This window comes from Hyaena hyaena, unplaced genomic scaffold (genome assembly GCF_003009895.1).
Source record: "Hyaena hyaena isolate Hyena2069 unplaced genomic scaffold, ASM300989v1 scaffold_64, whole genome shotgun sequence".
NCBI classification, from domain to species: Eukaryota; Metazoa; Chordata; class Mammalia; order Carnivora; family Hyaenidae; genus Hyaena; species Hyaena hyaena.
The window spans coordinates 4150496-4174134 of record NW_024080698.1 but is presented as its reverse complement, the minus strand read 5'-3'; the positions used below and the strand labels follow the sequence as shown (position 1 = coordinate 4174134).

Here is a 23639-nt window from a genome sequence, read left to right as displayed (position 1 = left end):
ATAAGAATGCATACTACTAATACATGCATCATCAATGCAAAATTCAGAAGCAGTTCATGAAATGAAAGGAGCTAGACCCAAGAGTATATACTATATGATTCCATGCATACAATATAGTATGTGCGATGTGAATTCAAGAATGGGCAAAACATGTGTGGTGGTAGAAATAAGAGTGGTTACATCAAAAACAATAAACTAGGGGCACCTGAGTGGCTTCGTTGGTCAAGCATCTGGCTCTTGATTTCAGCTTGGGTCATGATCCCAGGGTTGTGGGATTGAGCCCCGCATCAGGCTCCATGCTTGAACATGGAGCTTGCTTAAGATTCTCTCTTCCTCTGCTCCTCTTCCTCCCTCACACTCTTGCTCTCTCTCTCTATGATAAAAAACAAATTCTTGAAGAATAAATTTAACCAAGGAGGTGAAAGATCAGTTTAAAAAAAATAAGGAAGGAAGGCAGGAAGGAGAGAGAGATTGCTTGTGGTTTGATTCAGTGATCATGCTCCAGAGCTTTCTAGGCTCTCTTATGAAATGTATAAAGTAAACAAATCAGGATTGTTTTCGGGTGTGCAAAAATGGTACTCTGTGTAGTTCCTGACCTCTGTGTGATACAAGAACTTTCCGGGAGTGCATAATTGACACACAGAAATACTGCTCTGTGCCCTTCTCTGGTGCACACCTTCCACATGCTTCATAAGTACTCACATGCGTTATTTCCTCACAGGGAAGAAAAAGTCCAAGTTCAAAACATTTAAGAAGTTATTTGGGAAGAAGAAGAGAAAGGAATCACCGTCCTCCACAGGAAATAGCACCTGGAAACAAAGTCAGGCGAAGAGTGAGGTCATTGCCATTGAGTCAGGGCCAGTGGGCTATGACTCAGAGGATGAGCTCGAGTAAGTTGCCTTGTCCATCCTTCCGGCATGTGTGCCCCAGTCAATGAAATCATATGATATTTGTCATATGATATTTGGGGGAGGATAGGAGGACCCAAATACTCTGTCTTATGGTCTTGGAAACTCGCTGGATTTCTGAGTGTACTTCCTTCCAAGGGAATTCCACTGGAGGCTCTTCCAGGGAAGTTGTATTTTCTGTCTTTTCTTATGTAGGGATGGAGAAAGGGGGAAACATGAACGGGTACCTGCTGTGTCCCAGGTGCTGTATTTATTAGATGTCTGCAACCACTGTGGGAGAAGAGGTCAGATTGGTCACTTTAGAAATGAGCAAACCAAGCTTTAGAGAAATTTTGGAGAACTTGTGCATTGTCCTGCAGCTGAAAGTAGCAAGATTAGGATATATGCCATGATTTTATATGACTTAAAAATTCTCCGTTAGAAGGAGAGAGGGGTGGAGGGAAGGCTTCTTCTGTTCAGTCTTAGAAAATCATCCAAAAGTATTGTTAGATACAACAGAACCAATGAGTATGAAAATTTGGGGAAATCTAGTGAAGAAGTCCTTATTTTTAGAACTTGTACTTTATCAAAATATAATTATAATACACATCCTTTCAGCAGTTATTTCTTTTTTTTTTTTTTGAAGTTAGATTATCTTTATTAGTAGATGACACAATCTTAAACATAGAAAATCTTAAAGAATAACAGCAACAGAAAATGATCAAAACCAGTAAATGAGTTCAGTGTAGTTACAGGATATAAGATCAATTTTTTTTTTTTTTTTTACAAATAGTTTATTGTCAAATTAGTTTCTACATAACACTCAGTGCTCATCCCCAAAGTGCCCTCCTTCATGCCCATCCCCCCCTCCCCCCCACATCCATCAGTCCTCAGTTTTTGTCAGCATTCAAGAGTCTCTCATGGTTTGCCTCTCTCCCTTTCCCCCACCATTTCCGCCCTTCTTCTCCCCCTTGGTCCTCCCTCAAGTTCCTCCTAATCCTCCTATACGTGCAAACATATGGTATTTGTCCTTCTCTGCCTCAGCAGTTATTTCTGTGAGTAAAAGGGTGGGGGGAAGATTTGTTGCCATGCAAACTTTAAAATAAATTTATTTAAATCCAAGTTAGTTAACATATGGTGTAATAATGGTTTCAGGAGTAGAATTTAGTGATTCTTTACTTACAAGTAACAGCACCCAGTGCTCATCCCAACAAGTGTCCTTCTTTATAGCCATCACCCATTTAGCCCACACCCCCCACCCCACACACACATACCTATCTCCTCTCCAGCAACCCTCAGTTTGTTCTCTGTATTTAAGAATCTCTTATGGCTTGCCTCCCTCTCTGTTTGTATTTTATTTTTCTTTCCCTTCCCCTATGTTCATCTGTTGTGTTTCTTAAATTCCACATACGAATGAAATCATATGATATTTGTCTTTCTCATACTGACTTATTTCGCTTAGCATAATACACCTTAATTCCTTGCCTGTTTTTAGAGGAGTAGAAATTACACTGACCACTTGGTGGCACCAAATGACTGAAGAGGAAAGATTGAAGGTTTTTCTTTCAAGGTTTTTGTTTTTGTTTCTGTTTTTCCTGTGCTAGCAGGGAGCAGGGTGAACCCACATAGCACTCTGTGAAGACTACCAAGGAAGGGCTGTATGTACACACATTTTATTAGGCAGGGTGCTCTATATTCTTGGGAAGCAAGATGTTGTCATGATCATATTTCTAATTATAAATGTCTTCACTGGGCCAGCCCCAGGGAAATTATGACACTCTCCCGACCCACATCCTGTCTGGTCTCTTAACCAGAACACACAGTGGCCCGCCATCCAGGGCAGGAACACAGCAGAGAGGCGAGCAGGGTGTGTGCATGTGTGCATACGTGTGTGTGTTTGTGTGATAAATGACCTGTCCACTTGTGTGTCTCCTCTTTGTCACTGGAGCCCCTGGAAAATGGGGACAGTCTCCCTTCTATCTTTATGTTCCCATAAGAGCCAGATCCTCAGTTACTGGTAAAAGTTCGCTGGAGTGATGCTAGGATAGGAGGCTTAGGGGTGGCATCTGATGAAGCCTGGGAAGTACAGTGTTTTTAGAGAACAGCACAGAGGATGAGACAAGATCTATTTCCCCCAGCTTTATTGAAAGATAATTGATGTGTAACATTGTGGAAGTTTAAGGCAGATAATGTATTGATTTAATACACATACATATTAAAAAATGACTACCACCATAGCGCTAATACCTGCATCACATTACCTAATGACTACTTATTTATTGAGGTGGGAACATTTAAGATCTACTCTTTTAATAATTTTCAAGCGTATGATACAATAGTCTTAACTATAACTGCAATGTACAAACTATGCTGTAGATCTCCCTAACTTCTTCATCTTATAACTGGAAGTTTGTACCATTTCCCCCCTCCCTGCAGCCCCTGGTAACCACCATCCTCTATGTGTTCTTATGAGTCTGACTTTTTTAGATTCTACATAAGTGAGATCATACGGTATTGTCTTCCTCTGTCTTGCTTGTTTCACTTAGCATAATGCCCTCAGTATTGATCCATGTTATCACAAATCACAGGATGTCCTTCTTTCTCATGACTAAATAATACCCTATGTACATATATGTAGACACACACATGTATACTACATCTTCTTTCTCCATTCATCTGTTGATGGACATTGGGTTTCCATATTTTGGCTATTGTGAATAATGCTACAGTGAACATGGGAATGCAGATATCTCTTCAAGACCCCATTTTCATTTTCTTTGGATAGTACCCAGCCGTGGGTCCTCTGGTAGTTCTATTTTTAATTTTTTGAGGAGCCTCCATGCTATTCTCCATAGTGATTGCACCAACTTCTCTTCCTGCCAGCAGTGCGGAAGGGTTCCCTTTTCTCCACATTCTTGCCAACATTTGTCTCTCATCATTTTGGTAATAGCCATTTTACTGGGTGTGAGATTTGCATTTCCTGAATGATTAGTGATGTTGAGCATCTTTCATTGTGTCTGTTGGCCATCTGCATGTCTTCTTTGGAAAAATGTCTGTTTAACTCCTCTTAGTTAAACAGTTAAATCCTCTTGAATCCGATTGTTGTTGTTTTTTCTTGCTATTGAGTTCTATGAGCCCTTTATATTTTTTGGATATTAATCCCTTATCATATATATGATTTGTAAATATTTTCTCCCATTCTGTAGGTTGTCTTTTCATTTTGTTGATGGTTTCCTTTCCTGTGCGGATACTTTTAAATTTGATACAGTCTCACTTGTTTATTTTTGCTTTCGTTGCCTTTGCTTTTGGTGTCAAATTCAAGAAATTATGGCCAATGACAATGTCAAGGTAATTTACTACCTATGTGGTAACTTTTCTAGGAGTTTTCAGGTCTTATGTGCAAGTCTTTAATCCATGTTTCTTTTTTTATGGGGTAGAATAGGGGTTTAGTTTCATTCTTTTGCTTGTGGCTATCCAAGACTATCCTTTCTTCATTGTATATTCTTGGCAGCTTTGTTATAAAGTAATTGACTATGTAAGGGACAAAAAGGGGCAGTCTTTAGCCCCTCTGAGAGTCTTCTAGACTCTACAGCAACTTATCATCCATCACCGTGGGCAAAAGAGTTCCATTTGCCAACATACATTAATGCTGGCAAATCACATGGGACCCTGTGGTTTTAAAAGGCTGACACCTATTTATTGTGTCTGTGTTGTTATGCTTTCTAAGCCTCTTGATGTGTAATGATTTTCCTTCCTCCTCCCCCAATACCCTGCTTTGTTTCTTGTCATTGATCTGATGGAGAAGCAGGGTAATTTTCTCAGTCCAATATCCCACATTCTAGATTTGCTTTCTCTTGGTATGATAGAACTCATTTTTATAGTCTCTGAATCTCTTGCAAAGTGTTAGGTAGATCTAGATATTTAATTAGATTTAGGTTCAAGGTGGTACTGAATACTTACTGTCATATCACCTCATGAGGCATGTATTGTCTGGTTGTCCCACTTCTCATGATGGTAAGACTGAGCAGTGGGTTCAGGAGGTTTCTCTCAGTGTGATAGCTCCACAAAATGTCACATAGTGGTTTTAACATCTGCTTGTGGTCATTGTCTAGATCCATTATTTTATTGTAAAATGGTGTTTTTTCTAATCCTATCAGGCATTCTGCATGTGTTAGCTGGGATTTTTTCATGAGGGAGACCTTTCCTTCATCAATTCCTTGATTTCTCTGACATGCAGTTTTTTCAGGAAAAGCAGAATTATGCCTGGTTCTCCTTTCACCAGTCTGCCTTCAGAGTAATGACCTGGTACTCCAGCTGGTACCCTAACTTCCAACACTGACCGATGAGTTTTGTTGGTTTTTTTTCTTTACATCATTGTGAATGCATGGATTTTTATATATTTGATTTGCATTAAACCATGGCAGTCTTTATTCATTTTTATCCTCACCATGTCTCATCTTACACTTTAGAAGTCATTTCAGATTAGCTGCTGGGTTCTTTTGACATGACCCCATTTGTCTTTGAACCTTCCTTGCTTTCTTGTACAATGAGAAATCCCAGGTTTATTTTGTACATTTCCTGTCCTACACCTACTATCAGCCATCTCTTCACATGGTCCTGGTTCTTTTCGGTATCAGACGGTCTTTAGAGACCGTAATCTGGCTGCTCGGGATGATAATCGATAGTCGGCTGTCATTGCTTCTAGACTTCTTCAGTAGGTATCCTAGGAAGTGTTCCAATTTTTAAGAGAAAAATAAATCACTGACTGGTATTTCCAGTTCAAGTTTAATAAGACAGAATTTTTACTTTGATTATTTGAATTCATTGTTCTCTTATACTAGGAATCTTGGTTCCTAGTGATATTAACAAAATTGTTTATTTTCTTTATCATACCACATACTACTAATAATTTCATTACCCCGCTTTCCCACACAGAGATTACATTCTATAAGGATTGTTCTCTACTCTTTTTAAAAATCAATATTGCTAGGGCACCTGGGTGACTCAGCCGGTTGGATAACTGACTCTTGATTTTGGCTCAGGTCATGATCCCATGGTTTGTGGGTTAAGGCCCCTGTGTCGGGCTCTTCAGTACAGAGCTTGCTTGGGACTCTCTGTCTCCCAGTCTCTCTTCTCTCTCTCTCTCAAAAATCAAAAATAAATAAATGAATAAACTTTAAAAATGTTTTTAAATATCAATATTGCTACCAATAAAACTACTGAGTGCAATTTCTTTTTCTTTTCTTTCTTTCTTTTTTTTTTGGTTCTTGGAATTTCTCCTATTATGAATGTAGAGTGAAAAGCCACTTGGATGTTAAGTTAAAATCACTTAAATTATTCCTTTCTTTGTACAGTTATACCAACAATGTGATATAAAATTAGGCTTCTTTGTTTCTGTTTGTTTTCTAGTTTTAGAGATTGTCTTATTTCCCTTTTGGTTTGATTTTGTCTTTTAACTACATAAAATGTTAACATAGTTTCAAAGACAAAAGTGTAAATGTGTAAGTAAGTACCTGGTAATCCTGTCTCCTAATCTTGTTTTGTCGTTCCCCCTAAAGGTAACTATTTTTTTTTTCATTTATTACTTATCTCTCTGTTTTTATTTTTTTAAATATGAGCAAACAACACATCTATTCACATATGCTCACCTATGTTCATATGCCCCACAAAGAGCTAACATGTTGTTCTGCACTCTGCTTTATTTTTCACTTAGTGCAGTCTGGTGCTGCCTGTGGACAGACCTACTCCCTACCTACTTGGTCAGCTGCAGAGTCTCCATTGTTCCATGGTGTATGCAGATACCTACTGGGGGCCATTTGGGTTGTTGATAGCAATTGGACTTGAACATATGACATTTTGTGTTTTTGCCAATGTATCTTTGCAGAGGCCTTTTCATGCTGTCTCAACTCCTCCTTACACCCCCTGAGTGGAGGTGTTCAGGCAGTGGTTATGACTTCCAGTGGGCGTGGCCATGGGCTGCCCTACTGTAGGAGGGAAACCCAGGTGTGCCTGTCATCTTTGTGACAAGAGCTGCCATTGGCAGGAAGGGCCCATCTAGTTCTTTCACTTGGCCTGATGCCTTCTGAGAAGTGTAAGGACACACCCTTCTGGGAGCCATAGGTTCCCCACTTGCAGACTCACAACTGTGAGCTAGAAAGAAGTTGGAAAGCATTATTAATCAACACAACGTGATCTGCAGTGGAGCAGGACTACCCCTAAGAGTTCTCAATACCTCACAGAAGGCAGGATGCCTGGGGCAGCCTGGGGGTGGGGGAGTGTGAAGCACAAGATGCCCAGTGCCTGTAGGGGCCAGCCTTCCTTCCTTCATCATCAGATCTCAATCATCTCCTTCCATCTATTGTTCAGGCAGCCACTGCCAGTAGGAAAATCTGACAACCAACTCTCACATCCTCTTAGGATATTTTGTGAAATGAGTCCTTTGGGTTCAGTTCTGAATTGAAGTCTTGAGCTCAGAGCTGTGGCAGGGGCTGAGATGGTGATGACAGAGGGGCCCACCATCTATATCCCAGGACCTAGGCACACAGGCTGGATTGCACAGTTCATATGAGTTAATGAAAAGAGGGCATGGCTTTGCAGACTTGCAATTCTCATTTCAAACCCAGCCCTGTGGTGTGTGTTTTGGACCACCTTGCAAGGATGCCTCTGTCAGACAAGCCCTCAGCCTGCTGTACAAACACAGCCTCTAGCCCGCTGAGGAGCTGCATGTTGGCCCATAAGGAAAGATTTCATCTTCCCTCAGCATCCACACCAGGCTTCTGTGCAACGAGCCGAGCTGCCCTGCCAACCCTTCCTTTCTACAGGCCTGCTGTCTTGGACCTCACGCCTCATCAGACCCTGATTTTCCCATTAATAAAAAGAATTCACACAGTCTTCAGATCTGTCAGGGAAATTTCTATGTCTACCATGCCCCTAATGGTTGACTGTGGTATTTGACAGGGTTGGGATAAACTGGAGTCAGAAGCTGTTAAAAAATAAATGTAGCTGAAGGCTTATTGTATGATGTGCCGTTAAGCCCCAGCCCCCTTGTTCATCCTGCGCACCCCGAGGGAGAGATGGAGGAGGACAGAGTTTCACAGTGCCTCTTTTATCCTAGGGAGTCAAGGGGTGCACTGGGCAGCCGAGCCCTGTCACACGACAGTATTTTCATTCCTGAGTCTGGACAGGATCCTTCTCGACCTGTGCGGGTGTTTTCCCAAGAAAATGTGTGTGACCGGATTAAAGCCCTACAGGTAAACTTCTCCTTGGCAGTGACACTTGGTATGTATGTCAAAGATGAATCAAGAAGTTTTAAAATTATTTCTGCTTGGTTTATTTGACATATCTTAAAGTATAATTGCATGCCAGATACACCAAGTTACTTACAACAGGATCTTGACTCATGCAGTTATAAGCCCTTGTTTTCAAGATGAGAGCAAGAGAGCTCATGGCAGACACTCTTGTGCTTCGGTCTGCTACACCAGGCAGGGGTGTTGAAAGTACCTCCTGAAGTAATGAATCGGAACAGGAAGATTTGTTGATAAGAAGTTGCTGATGAAAATAAGAGCAAATGTTCTTTATTCCAATCTAGTTAAAAATACAGTGTAATGTGAAAATGGGGCCACCCCCTCCTCCGGGGGGTCTTCCTGCCAAGCGAGGAGATGATACCGGCATGAGTTCTGAGGATGATGGTCTGCCCAGGAGCCCCCCAGAGATGTCCCTGCATGACATCGGCCCTGGAACAGCCATAAAGGCAAGTGACAGCCTGCACCACCTCACAGCTTTGTGTGTGCCCACTGTAGAGGGCAGCTGGGGACTCTGGTGGCCCCTGTTAAGATTCCCATGGGAGGGTGTGGCCGTGGTCCATGCAGCTAGGCCGTGTTCCAGACTCAGACAATGGGAGCTTATCATCAGTCCTTGGGCTGGTTTTTTTCTTTTTTCTTTTTCATTCTTTGAGCAGAAATTCCTGTCTTGTCAGGAGATACAATATTGGTAACATTTTTCATCATGGTTATAGGCCTGACACAATCAACCCTTTACCTGGTTTTTCCTGTCTGAGCAGATGACCAGACTGGGCATCCCATCTCAAAAAAAGAGAAACACTTTTGTTACCTGTTTTCTGTTGTCATGACATTTGGCTGGAGGGAGAAGGGAGTGGCGAATATACATGACTTAATCTAGACTCTCAGATCTGAGTTTAGGGCCCTGAGATCTTGTTGGTCTAGGTTTAGAATGTGAGGTGTGATGCAGGTAAACAGGGCAGCAGGGGAAGTTTGACAAGCAGGAGGGGTGTTTATGACCTCAGCAAGGCAGGGGGGCTGATTATCGTTAACACCCTCCCCCATTAGAAAACAGGAGGAAAAACTGAGCTCTTCTCCTGTATAAGTCACCCTGCTCATGGTGCCGCCATTTTAAGCCCATTCAATGTGCTTGTACGTAAATGATCATTTTCCCCTTTAGACAAGACTCGCTGAGAGAATTGGAGTTCTATGTGTAATGCTGACACTTGAAAAACAAAGTAAGGCCAGAGTCTGTGTTTTATAGCCACCCGCCTGCCCTGTGCATTCTTGGAGTGGCACTTGTGCTCTGGTCAAAACCTCTTCCCGGTGAATCTCAGGGTTTCATTGTGAACCACCTTCTTGCAGATTCTATACTGATCTGAAATATATTCGGTGGTCGCTTCAACTTGGACATCCAGAAGTCCCCCTCCAAAACCAAGGGAAAGAATATTTGCCTAATTTATGTGTAATTGTGGGTTCCTAGAGCATCACTGATGAAAGGCAGAGGAAGGGCTGTGGTATGGCTGAATGTAGGTAAGCCCTAAGATTGAGGGTTCAGTCAGGGCTAGCTAGAGAATTCTCTCTGGAATTCTGCTCTAGGGTGAACCTGTCCCTGCTTTCTCAGAGCAGGGTCTGAGGACAGTGAGCTACCCATACCTGCTCTCCCATGTCGAAGAGAAGGAAGAGAAGACAAGGCGGATGACCTGGCCTATTTCCTGGACTTTGAGCCAACCCGGTACCCCTTCATCCCTTAAAATACTGGAGGGGAAAGTTGACAGGCTCTGGCTGCCTATGATGTCATGTGACAGACCCCTCTCTGTACTCTGAGATGTGTAGCTTCAGCGTCCCCAGCCTCAGGACCAGATGTGACTTTGTATGTTTCAGGGCCCTCTGTTGGGGAGGTGACTCTCACGAGCCATAGTTGACTGACTTGCCCTCACTCCACTGCACAGTTCTCTGGCTTTCACAGCACCATGGTTCTCTGCACTGAGGTGGGAAAGCACAGAAAAACAGGTAGTTTCTAATTCCATTAATTAAGGCATGAACCCAACTCCAAACCTGCAAAGCACCATGATGCAAGAATTCCATATTTAGCTGCCTGGGAGCCACTCACACTGGGCAGGGCTATAGCCTCATCCTTCTCAGTGTCCCTCCTATCGTGATTATGTTACTGACAAAACCGTGCTCTGAGATTTTATTAACTGGGTAATATGAATAAGCCACTAGCTTCACAGGAACCTAAAATTGGAGGCTTTACAACTTAAAAGAAAAAAATGTACATATGTGTGTGTGTGTGTGTGTGTGTATAGTCTTTATTATCATGATTTTGAAGACATAGTGATCATATTTTATGCCCTAAAATAAATGGGCACAATGGACTGGCTGCGAGGGAGAAACAGTGCACCCTTTATAATGTTTTTATATAACACATGGTATTTGATATAATGGCACCTTAAATCCCACCAGGATGAGATTGTGAGCTGTGTAATTTTTTTCTGTTGACGACGCCTTACACAAGCCCACATGCTTGATAGAAAAACTTAATGAAGATTATTTTGATAAAAGGTTTCCAGTAACAAGTATTTCACGACACAGCCAAGGTGATATTTCCTGATGGATGAGTTTTTCAGGAAATGCACGGAATTATTTTTAAAATCTCATTGCCACATCATACCTGGCAAAACTTTACTTGGTGAATTTTATGGTAAAATTACATCACACTAGCCATCTGCTAAGTGTCCTACCATTAAGTGGGAAGCAGTGGGTAGAGGGTGGCAAGCTGGCAAGTTGTCTTTGTCTTGGAGGATGAGGAAAGGTCACATGGAGACAGCACAGCTCTGGTGGAGACACACACACTGCTGTGCAGCCAGGTGACAGGCAGGTCTGCCACCTGTAGGAATCTGTGTCCTCAGAGGGTTTTGGAGAGGGTTTCGTGAGATCAGGTAGGTCAGTGCCTCCCCTTCCCTCACTGGGAAAGGCCAGCTGGAGTGCAGAGCCAGCAGGCTTCTCCTTCCCAGAAAGGCCCCGCCAGCTCTGCTTTTGGGTCTGCAGGCTGTTCCCGTGTCACCGCCCTCAGCGCACTCCTCAGTGGCTGAGCCCCTACCCCCCTCTTTTTTTCTTTTTTTAATAGCTACTATTTATTGGACAAGTACCATGTACCAGGACTGAAACTGCTGTTTTCCATGTGTAACAACAGTCTTGTAAGGAAGGTATTATTAACTAATTTAACAGGTGAGGTAATTGTGAGCCCCTCTCTTTGAGGACAAACACTGTTAAGTGGCTGTCAATTGGGTTCACCCCCGAAAAAGCCTCTGAACCCCAGGCCATTTTCCCATGTGAGTCACATTCCTCCAACAAAGGGCCTCCTGTTAGACTTCTTAAATCATTCACTTCCAGAATCATCCAGAAGCACAGATTTTAGGACAGACTGGGTGACTGGGAGCAAGCAGTGCAAGTGTGAATGCTTCCAGACCACAGACAAAAACACATATCAGCTTTCCCGGCCTGTCCTGCACCCACAGACCCTACCCCACCTCACATAGTTGCTTCACTGATCAAAGACTGGACTCACCATTCTCCTCAGTCATGAAGGTGTTGGTCTTTTCAGGCCCCAAGAACTCTCAGAATGACAGCAAAGACTGAGAAGTGGGAGTTCAGTGCCTTAGCAGGAAGACCACCCATGACAGCCAGTGCAGGGGTTTTGTGGGGACAGAGGTCACTGGCCAGAGTTTCTGGGAAGTTAAGCTCCTTGCCAGGATCTGCCTCCCCCGACCAGTACAGGGGCCAGAGTGGGTTTGAATCTAGGACCGTCTGTTCAAGCAATGCAAGCATAGGGCAAACCTAGTGGACAGGAGGCAGAGAAGGTTTCTCCTTTGGGTTAATGGGAAGGTTGACCAAATCTCATGTCCTCACAGAAGATGTCATCATTCTCCCCCAAGAGTCACTGCATTTGCAAAGCAGCTCATCTTGCCTGGTCTCTTGAGTCAGAAAAACCAACAGTCAGGAAAACACAGAAAAACAAAACCCAAAAATTTTACCAGGTGTATACACATTGTTCCTCTAACAAAGGTGAAAACGAATGAAGTCTTCTCTATGCTCTTTGGAAAGTACCCATTCTACTGGTAACTCAGAGGGAGGACTGCCTGGGAGAGGTGTCAGCTACCGAATCTTAGGTGACTTCCTGAATCATCAATGAAAGCCAAGGCCACAGGCACAGAGGAAGCCGGGAGCCCTGTGGTTTATTTTTTAAATAATTGTTCTTGCTTTATTCCCGTAAGAACCCAAGTCGCTGAAACAAGAGAACTAAAATTGATTAGGTCCACTTATAACCCTTTCCCCCCTCATTTTGTAACTGTCTTCTCCCAGATGGTAGGAATAAACTTAATACTTGCAGGAGAAAATACAACTTTCTGTTAACAGGGAAAATACATTTCTTTGAGGAAGTTCTCTTGCAGGGCAATCACTGCCTCAGCTTGTCTCTCTAATAGTGATATCCTTCTGGTGCCACTTAGTTTAGCAAGGGCTACTGAAGCCTGCTCTGTCCGGGGCTTCAGGGCTGTGGAAAAGAAGCAGAGCAGGATATACCAGTGCCCCTGTGAGTCCACTTGCTGCCCACATCTCGTTTGCTGCCTCTCCTGAGGGGAGACCATTCTCACGGGGGTTCACTAAGTCATTGTGAGGTACATAAAGTTATGGTCTCAAGTTAAAATGCGTGTTTGAAGAACCCACAACACCCATTAGGATGGCTACTATAAAAGAAACATAAAGTAACAAGTGTTGGTAAGGATGTGGAGAAATTGGAGGCCCTGTGCACTGTTGGGAATGTAAACTGGTACAGACACTGTGGAAAACAGTATGGAGGTTCCTCAAAAAAATTAAAAATAAAACTACTGTATGATCCAGTAGCTCCACTTCTGGGTAGGTAACCTGAAAGAATTGAAAGCCAATTCTTGAAGAGATATTTCTACACCCATGTTCACAACCGCTATAACGTAAAGCAGTGCAGGTGTCCATTAATGGATGAATGGATAAACAAAATGTGGTATTTCCATATAGTGGAATGTCATTCAGCTTTATAAAGGTAGGAAAGTCTGACACATGCTGTAACATGGATGAACATTAAGGACATTATGCTAAGTGAACTAAGCCAGACAAAGAAAGGCAAATGCTGTATGATTCCACTCAGTGTGAGGTAGCTAGAGTAGTCAAGTTCATAGAGACAGAAAGCAGAGTGGTGGTGGCCGGGGGTTGGTGGTGGGGGATGGGGAGTTGTTTTTGAATGGGTACGGTTTCAGTTTTACGAGAAAAATAGCTCTGGAGGTGGTTGCACAGCAATGTGAGTGTACTTAATGCCACTGAACTGTGTGGTTAAAAGTGGTCACAATAGTAAATGTTGTATGGATAACATAAAATTTGTCAGATAAAAAATGTTGAGGGGGGGGAATGTAAACTTGACACTAATACTGAGCACCACACTAGAATAGAAGTAGGTGATAGGGTTGTAACTAAAGCCCTGCACCTCCTGGGTTCTCTCCCTGCTCCTCTCCCCTCATTTGGGCTCCGTTTGCTCATGGGTTCACAGTGGGTACCCCACACATACTCTTTCATGCTGATATACGTCGTTGTGGTAGAACCCGCTTAGAGCCCACTCAGTCATGGAGTTTGCCACTCTCAGTGGGCAGGAAACAGCATGCTGCAGTCATTCTTCCACGTGACTCCCCAAATCCCCTTCCTCCCTGGCAAACTTCTGCCCTTGCCTGACTTAAGCGCCTCCCTGCTGAGGTATAAACTAGTAAAATATTTGTAACTACAGATGGTAACTTAAAGCCCGATGTCTCCAAGAGATCACATGAAGATACAGAAACCTTCTAGGATGAATAAATGCAGCTGTAGTGATGGGGCGCTGGGTGGTGGGCTTGGCACATCTTCTGCCCCATCATGTAAAATCACACCTCTGGGCTACCCTCTCAGGACCAACCAAGCCTGCTCTTAGAGAAATTGGGTCTTTCTGTTTCATCAGAGAAAGAAGCTCTTGTCTGAATCGCCTACACCTGCTTAGGAAGGTGAAGACACAGTTATCTTATCAAGGGTACTTGGGATATAGGTTCTCTGCATGGCCTTGGAAATGAGTGAGGAATTGTCAGGGGTTGGCCTGACATTTAAATCTCCCAGCCATTTACCTTTCTAAGGGAGTGTCCTAGAGCCCTCCCTGTTGAGAGCCAGATTTTAAATCTGTCCTTCCATGTAAAGCCCAGAGACGGTATGGGAAGACTGAGCACCATAAAGGAAGGGAGTTGATGTGCTGGTGGGACCCATTTCATACCGAGAAGTTAATGCTTGGTGTGTTTGCTTCTTGTCGCATGAAGATCTCTTTAGTTTCCTCATCCCGGCCACAGTCTCCAGACCAGCTCTTCTCCAGGCAGGCGAGTGATGCCAGCGTCTCACCCCGCACCTCCGATAGCAGCGTGGCACCTGTGGCTGATTTCGATTACCCTCCAGAATTCTCCTCCTGCCTGGACAACTCTGCAGCTAAGCACAAGCTCCTGGTTAAGCCTCGCAACCAGAGGTCCAGCAAAATGAGGCGGCTGTCTTCGGTAATCGGACTTCTTACAGACAGGCTTGGGGGCCATCCACTCCCACCTACCCCCGCCTCTCTCCCCTCACGTGCCCCTTCGGAGAAACCCCCATGGTCAGTAGGACCATCTGCAGGAGCTGAAGTTGCTCATCTTTTTCAATATACATCAGATATGTCTCTTTCCTGCATAAACATGCCATCTGTTCTTTGGTTCAGCAACACCTCCCTCAAAGCTGCTACGTGCTGTGCGTCCCTTGCTTTCCCACAGCACTGAGTGTAAGGTCCACACTCCAGGCCTGGCACGACCAGGCCCTGCCTACCTCTCAGACCTACTCTTATTGTCTCCCTCACTCACCTAACAAATTTTGGCCTCCAAAGCTGTCTCTGGCCTCAGGCCTTGATTTCTTGCTTTGAGACACCCTTCTCCTGGCTGGCTCCTTAGACTTGGAGTCTTAGCCCAGGGGGGCTCACTTGACCATCTTTTAGAAAGCAGCCCCCCTCCCCCCAGCACATTCACTTTCCCCATAGCACAGGCCGCACACAGAAGTGACCTTTGTAAATGTGTGTGCTCACTTGTTTATTGCCAGTTTTCTTGAGACTTTGTCCCAGCCCTACGTCCAGCCCCTAGAGCAATGCTAGCCCCACAGCTGGCATTCAGTGCACGTTTGCTAAATGGATGAACGAATGAGGACATGAACCTGTGACAGGGAAGCTGACACACTAGCACAGACTCCTGCCTTGGACAAGGACGTACTTATTAGCACGGGGACTGTGCCCCTGTGAGGACAGATCCCTCTTTGGTCACATTGCCTGTGTAGTTGTCAGCTCGTAGTTTTGGGATCTGAGAACTCATTCACAGAGTGCTTTGTCTTCATCGTACTCATAGGTTAGAGGTCCAAATAGGATTGTAGATTTCTCCACTGCCTCATGCCCACAGTGTCCCAGCCCTGGAGGAGCTGAGGGCAGGGCATGGGGCCAGACTGGCCACAGAGAACGACAGTGCTGAGAAAGGGATGTTCACAGACCAGCATTCTCTCCCTCCGTCCCTGGAGACAAGATTGTGGGGTATTGATGAAATGCCTGGGATGAGCTAGGTGCTCATCTAGGGACGGTGGGCTGGGACCTCTTAGGATTCTGGGTACTTCCGAGAGACAGTGGGGTTTCCTTTAGGCATGTGGAAGGTAGGTACTTTTTAAACTCATGCCAGCAGGGTTGACTGTAGAGGGGACTAAGGCTGGAGAAAGAAGTCAGCTGTGGTTACCCTCAGGCCGATGTGTCCTTGCGCAAGCTGGACGCTTGTATAAATGCTTGCACATCCAATGCATTTACAGGCTTGGTGCTGTGGGACTTGGCAAGGACCAGGAACTCCCAACCTGCTGTCTTCATGCTGAGTGGGGCCACAGGGAAGACACAGAGCCAGCACCCTCTGGTCTCAAGTCTGGGGTTTATTCCCGTGGGGATGTCTTTTGTCTTGGCAAGGGTACGGATAACCAGCCACAGCCTGCTCAGGACTTTGTGGCAGAGAGAAGTCATGCTCATACTCCAGAGGGGGGCAATACAACATCCTGTCTTGGTATCCTCTAGACAAAGCTGTGCCTCTCATTCATTCTTTACATTTGAACTTGACTTAGCTCTTGAACCCCATTTTTTAGAATAACAGAAATTCTGATTTAGTCAGTCCAGGTAAACAGTCCTTGATTTAAACTTTGTCATTTACATATCTTCCTTCCTTCTTTGCTTTCCCTTCTTGGTAGGGAGCAGGCATGGATACCTTAGGTTTTTGACTGGGCAGAGGTATCTGCCCAGTGATCACCAGAGTCATTGTTGGGTCCTAAGGTAGAGGCCTCTCTACTTCCAGTGTTCATAGCCCCCTTTGCCCTTGGGCCATGAGGTCCCTTCTCCCAACCATGAGGATTTTCCTGGTACCCTGTCCCCTCTTGATTTTGTGAGGCCGCTGTGAGGGTCCAGGAGAGGGGAGGTGGGGAGGCAGCAGCAGTGAGGGAGTAGGTATATGCATCCTGTGTTCCCACTTATCCTGTGTTCTGTCAGCAAGCAGATGCCGGTGGAAAATGTTAAAATAACACAGCAAACACAAACAAAAACCTTCCTACTGTATCCAGCTCATGAGCCCAGGCCAAGTCAGAAGCCAGTTTGTTCCCTGCAGAACCTCTATTCAGTGTCCAAGTCTATGTTCCATACCACCTTTGTCCTGCCTGGCCCTCCACCCTTATCTCCTTATAGCTGCCCGTGACCCAAGGTGGGATGCTCCCAGCCAGGCCTGCTTCTCAGCTTTACGCTCATTTAATAAAGAGTTTTAAAACATGACCCGTATCCTAAACAGGTTTCAACATCAGTGATATCCTGTAGTAGCAAAAGGCCTGTGACACCTATTGAACCTTTTGAAAACTCTTCTGTAGATTTCTTTGCACATCTTCCTCTTTTCAATTCCAGAATAGAATTGTACATCTTGGCAAGAGTTCACTTAGGTATTGTCACAGACATCCCAGTTATCCTGTGTTCTGTTAGCAAGCAGATGCCAGTGGAAAATGTTAAAATAACACAGCAAGAAACCCCAGAAACTTACTGCAAACACTCCCTGAATGTTTCTTAACATCAAGGGAAGGAGGTCAGATATCCTGAACTTTGTAAAAAGATTGACCTCAGGGCGCCTGTGTGGCTCAGTGGGTTAAGCATCTGTCTTCAGCTCAGGTCATGACCTTGTGGTTTGAGCCCCGTGTCAGGCTCTGTGCTGACAGCTCAGAGCCTGGAGCCTGCTTCGGAGACTGTGTCTCCTTCTCTCTCTGCACCTCACCTGCTCACACTGTGCCTCTCTCTCTCTCTAAAAAACAAGCAAACAAACAAAAAAACTTAAAAAATTTTTACAAGAAGATTGACCTCAACACCCTCAACCTTTTGGTCATTTTCTCAGGCTTTCAAATGATTCATGGCTACTTTGATTTCCTTTCCTTACTAAGAGAGCAGCAACTGACTTTGGGTACAGTAAGGTGGAAGTTGGATTAAATTTAAATTCCAGAGACTTTTCAAAAAATACAAGGCAGTGTTTGATTGGCACACTGGTAGGGCTCCAGGAGAAAAGAAGCACCATAAGCTGCAGGGACAAGGCAAGACCTCCTGTACAAGTGGAATCGGAGATGATTCTTGGGGATTACTGGTAGAACTTCTGGAGATGTGGGGAAAGAGCAGCTGGCCAGTCACACAGGTCCAGAGTCTGGCACAGTCACTAGTCGGGTCATGGCTTGACCTGAGCAGGGGGTGGGAGAAATGATTGAAGACCAAAGAATATAAGACTTTTGACTTAGCTGAAAAGTTTGGACTTGATCCTATCAGCTATGCTTTTGGACTTTATCTTATAAATAAGCTGTGGTTTGCTCCTGACTGTGTTTGATGTGATATGAATCATCCTTTAGCAAACCAGTCTGACCTCACCTTTGGGGCACATTCCTGCAGAGAGAGAGTGAGAGAGAGAGAGAGAGAGAGAGAGAGCACTGAGATGGGAAACTAGCTCTCAGGCAGCACAGGGTCATAGAGGGAGCACCAGCTTTTCACCTGAGCTAATAAGCTCAGCCTTGACCAAGGTATGAGCCTCTCTGAGCTCCCAGTGCTACAAGTGCAAAGAGGAAATAATCCTTCCTTGCTGGGATCAATCAAGAGTAAATGAACTAATAGGTATGGAGTTTTGTAAAGCATGGCAGACACCCAGCTGATTTGATCCCCTTCCCTTCGCTTCACTGTTTAGAGCAGTGTCCACTGGTTTTGTGGCTCAGCCACTAGAACCTTCAGCACCATTTACTTTGAGGGCACAGCTGCCACTGTTCTGCTGAAAGCTGAACTTGTAAGGCAAGGTCACAAACAGACCATTATGGGAGTTATTAAGAGACATCCTGTGTCAGTGCCTGCTTAGGTGCCAGCTTTAGAGACACACAGTTTCCTCTTATACAAAGGAAGGTCATAGGCTTCCTAATATTTGACATAATGATGTTGTCTTTTGTCCTCTTTATTTCTGGCAGCGAGCACAGTCTGAATCCCTGAGTGATTTGACGTGCACCCCAGAGGAAGAGGAATACGATGAGAAGTCGTTACCCCAAGTCAGCACAGAAGAGAACCCCAATTCTGCACAGCAGGATGTGGGACTGGACAGAAGCCCTGAGCCTGGGGGACCAGCCATCATGCTGCAATCTGGGGGGCCGCGGGCCAGGCGGGCGCGCCTGCAGCATTGCCCGGCACTCAGTGCCAGCGCCGAGGAGGAGAGCTTCCTTGGGGATAACCCCTCAAGCCGCCTGGCCACCCCTGAGGCCACGGAGCCCGAGTCAGGCCCAGCCCTCTGCGCAGAGTCCCTATCTCTGCCAGAGGGTTCCCCGCACCACCACCATAACCCTGACAGCGAAAACCAGAGGGAGGAGCTGTCCCTGGAAAGCACAAGTCCCCCAGCCAGGGAAACCGCTGATGAGGTGGTTTGCGCTTCTGGAGACATCGAGATTCGATTATCCCCCTCCATCCCTGATGGGGACATGACACCTCCCGAGGCTGACCCTGCCACCACCTCGGAGACAGCCCCCGGTCCAGATGAGCCAGACCAAAGTGTCCAGAAGGAGGTGGAGCTGACGCAGGAAGCGCCCAAGCCGGATGGAGAAGGGAAGGGATCTCCTGAGGCCCCCGCCCCAAGCCCCCCGGCTCCCAAGAGCTGCTTGAAGCACAAAGCCCCGGCGGTGAGCGAGAGCCCCGGCGCGCCGGCCGCCTGCGAGGCGCCTGCGGAGGAGCCGGCCCCGGGTCCCCTGGACGGAGAGGCCGAGCCGCCCCGGGCCGAGCCCGCGGAGCCCCCACAGGTGGACCCCGAGAGGCCGGCGGCGGAGCGGAATGCGGAGCGGGCAGGCAGCGAGCTGCGGGCCGTGAAGTTCTCCGTGTCGTCGGGCCGCGCGTGGCCGCGCTCGGGCAGCGCCCGCCTGCTGGAGCACGCGGGCCCCGCGGGCCCCTCGCCCGTGCGCCTGCCGCTTCTGAGGAGCAGCCAGGCCTGGAGGAGCGAGGCGGCGCTCGACGACCTGCGGGCGCCCCCTGAGCCCCACGGCGACCGCAAACCCGCGGCGGGCGGCGGCGGCGGCTCTCGGGACTCGGGGGACGCGGCGGCCGGGCCGGGCCGGAGTCCCCGGGACGCCCCGGGAGACCGCTGCCCGGCGGCTCGCGAGCCGACCTCGGGGGAGGACAGAGGCCCCTTTGCCATCAAGCTGCGCTCCACCTCTCTGTCCTTCAAGCACAGAGAGGCGTCCTCTGCCGAAGCGAGAGGGGTAAAGAGATACAGCGCTGAAATCCGGTTGGAAAGAGGGGGGCTGGCTTTGCTCCCCAAAGACGAGAAATGCCACGTCGCGAAGGCCCCTTCCCCTCGAGGGGCACGGTCCCCGCACGAGCAGGGAAAGGGGAGGGCCCGGCCCTCGGAGCCGCTCAGCTCCAAGCCTCCCCTGCCCAGGAAGCCGCTGCTGCAGAGCCGCCCCCTGCCGCCCCCGGACTCGGGCCCCGGCGAGCTGGTCAAGGCCGCCCCGGACCCCAGACGGGAGACCCGGACGGCTGAGACGAGGTCGCCGCACAGGGCAGCTGGTAAGAGCCCGAGGCAACCGGTGGGGGAGGGGCAGGGCAGTGGGCAAGTCCGGGGTCCGCAGAGTCTGCAAGCTCTAAGGATGAAAACGTCGGAATTCCCCAGGGTACCACTAATACGGTTCATCAAGAGTTAGGAATAGAGACTGGAGAAGGGGGGAAACGGAGCAGGATTTTCTGGAAGTTCAGAGAAGTAAGGAAAATATAAAAACCGATCTTGCAGCATATTCCCTGTGAGGATATGGGCCTCTCAGGGGAATCACTCAAATGCCGCTTCCATTTCTTAGGATGGAAACTCAGTGAGTTCCAGAATCTTGGGATATGTGTACTCTGGTAGATGGAGGTACTCCTGGTTCCTACACCACTTCTTGGTTATAAATAAAGCATCTGGCTCCTCTGTCACTTAGTATCCTTCTGACCTTCCCCCCCTCCCCCATCCCTACCCCCACCCCACTCCTCAAGGAAGAATTTTTTCCCGTTTAATAATCAGGCTCATGTGGCCCAGCCTCATGCGGGAAGCATCCCATTTATTGGAGTCACGAGCCTTTGTAAAAGGGGAGCTGTTCCGAGTGGGCGTTAACTTCCTGTCCCAGAAAGGAGGTGGTGTGAAGATTGGGGCAGAATGTAAGAAACTTCTAAAGCAACTGCCCTTTAAAATAAGCAGAGACAAAATAGATGACCTTTCTATGCCTTTGACATTCGTCACTTTTTATTTATAGTGTTTCAGATGAAACAAGAAATCTATTGGAAATGGGTATTTGTGGCAGAGCTAAAGAATCTCTCGTTGCTGGGTTCCTTTCTTAATGGAAATCAGTGTGCCAGAAATGAAACTACACAGACCAGTCGTGTGTGCATGTGATGAGGGCCCTAAGGAGAAATTTTTCGTGGCAAATTTTACTTGAAAAAAACAAAACTTTCAGGATGTTGTTAAGCGGCTCTGGTGAGTCCAGGACTCCACTTAAGCACTGCATTGTGGACAGAGAGGAAATAGGACACAGCTGTTCTCCTGGGGACCCCACACCCTAAAAGGAAGGTGAAGTGCACACATAGGAAAAAATTAGCTCACAGAAAGCAATGTAAAGACAGTTTTCAAAGAAACTCCTATCTTTTCTGCTTTTATCCTAGGAAGTGAAAGTGTGTATGTGTGTGTATAGTGCTTTAAGTTCTTAAGGTGACAATTCCAGGGATAAGTGCCAGGAAAACCGCCTCAAAGAGCCCAGATGCAGGCCTTCCTGATCCAGGGCCCATTGGCTCAGCTGTGATTTTTTTGCTGCTGCTACTGCCGCTGCATTAGGATAATCAGCCAGGGAGCTCTGGGAAACGTTCAAGCTGTAGCTGATGATCCACTCTGCAGATTTCCAACGAAGTTATTGAAGCTATTGTAGAGTGCTTCAAAAACCCATTGAAATATCAAGGGAGGAGGGGGTTTGCTTTGTGCAGATAAAACCCTGACATCAGCACCATCTACCTTCATGGCCTAGAATTGAAAATGTCTCTCAAGGGTTTGCTGACTGAATGGAACTTAAACACAGGATACTTGGGTTCATGGTCCAAGCTGGAAAAGAAGCTTCAGAGGGCAGTGCTTGACACATTAATAATTTATAACTTGCTCAGCCTAAGCTGTGAGCATTAGGCTTGTTTATTGTCAAATGCCTGGACTTGTCTATAAAGACCTTGGTTTTTTCTTTAATTTATAAAGTATGGTATTTGTTACAGCTTTACTTAAAAGTATAGTATAAAAGAATTTTCTTGTCCACTTACTAACATTCTCTAAGCCACAGGAGTAGCTGATCTAGATGAAAGAATCTAGGTTACTTTAGGGCAAGGGTAGTGATTTTCATTTCAGTGCAGAGAGAAGAAGGGAAGAATTACCCTCATTCTGCTTGAAACCAACTCTCCCAAAGTGTTGGTATTTGAAGGGCAAGTGTTAGGCTAGGTTGTAGCTGCTGCCTGGGACCTTGGGGTCTAGGGGCTGCCTCATGCAGACTGGAGCAGAATCACAGGGTCTGTGCTGTCAGATGGCATTAGTGAAAGCAGCTTCTATCTTCCCCAGACATTGGATCCCCTTGTGGCTTAGTTCATTCTTACTACTTCTACTATCATCCTCATTGCTCCCCAAATATAACCAGTGGAGGCAATTAAATTCATATAAAACACACAGATAATAAAAGTTTTAATATCAGTATTATTCACTTTTCCAGAAAGACCTAATTACTGCTGTTTATTACCTTGTGGTGGCAGGCACTTTACCCAGAGCTCCCGGATGGGCTGCCACCCCTGGTTGCCTTCCAGGGCCACACACACCAGAGAGGTCACCTAGGTGTCCCAGATGGGTGCACAATTCTACCTTCAGGACTCAAGCACTTTGCCCCAGCACTCTGCTTATCCTTCCTCCTCTCATCCGCATCCCCACCTTCCTTCTCTGAAGGTGTGGAAGAATCCTTCAGTGGGGGAGGCAGGGAGGATGTCCCAGTTGTAAACAGAGGAGCCTGGCTTTGCCAAGAGGGCTGGACCTCGCAGAGCCATGTTGGGGTGGTTCTGGAAGCCCAGTACTGTATGTGCTCATCAGTGCAAACAAGACCATTAACAGAAGGTGAATGGCCCAGGGTTACCAGCCTTGTTCACTTATGCAGGACATTACCCATCCTCCTGGTAAGCCAGTGGATCCCAGAGTCTAAATGACAGGTTAGTAAGCACCTTCCTGCACACAGGATTACAGTGAGGCAAAAGAGAGATTCTCCTGTGGAAAAATGGTAAAACGTAAAAAGTATATAGAAAAAAGCCACTGCTTAGGAGTTCACTTTCTAGATGTTATCCCTGTTGGCCTTTCCTTCTAGTCATTCCTCTTTCTCTGTGTGTTTGATTGTTTCATTTGGTTGTGGTCACATGTTGGGTATTTTGGAGAATAGCTGGACAAGTTGCCGATGGCACCCAGGAGCCTCATTTGATAATAAGCCTTAGCCTCCTGTCCAAGCTCATTCCCTCCAGAAAGGGCTGGTGGTACAGTAGCACACCCAGGCCTCTGAACCTCTTTCTCTAGACTCTGTAACTCACTCATTCATGCATTCATTCTTACAACAAATACCGCATGTATTTCGGCCATACACACAGCACTGTTCTGGCCCCCAAAAGGCCATCAGGAAAAGCACGAGGACCTTGCCCTCAAGGAACTTACCAGTCTAAAGAGCCAGATGGCAGCCTGATACCACAGGGAGTGTAGATAGATGCTCTTCTTGTCTTTGGGTGTCAGAGGCATTTTGTGCAGGAAAGGAACTCAAATAGACTGTTACCTACTCT

The 23639-nt window shown here is 46.2% G+C and overlaps 1 protein-coding gene across 3 annotated transcripts in view; it reads left to right on the top strand.

Moving 5' to 3' along the window:
* Positions 1 to 23639, top strand: part of CRACDL (CRACD like) — a 144220-nt gene that overhangs the window by 97377 nt on the left and 23204 nt on the right. For all 3 annotated transcript variants that reach the window (XM_039232383.1, XM_039232384.1, XM_039232382.1), the window contains exons 3-7: positions 722 to 890; positions 8002 to 8137; positions 8476 to 8637; positions 14530 to 14757; positions 18767 to 20345. In XM_039232383.1, coding sequence (XP_039088314.1) covers positions 722 to 890; positions 8002 to 8137; positions 8476 to 8637; positions 14530 to 14757; positions 18767 to 20345 — 2274 coding nt within the window. The remainder of the gene's footprint in view (positions 1 to 721; positions 891 to 8001; positions 8138 to 8475; positions 8638 to 14529; positions 14758 to 18766; positions 20346 to 23639) is intronic.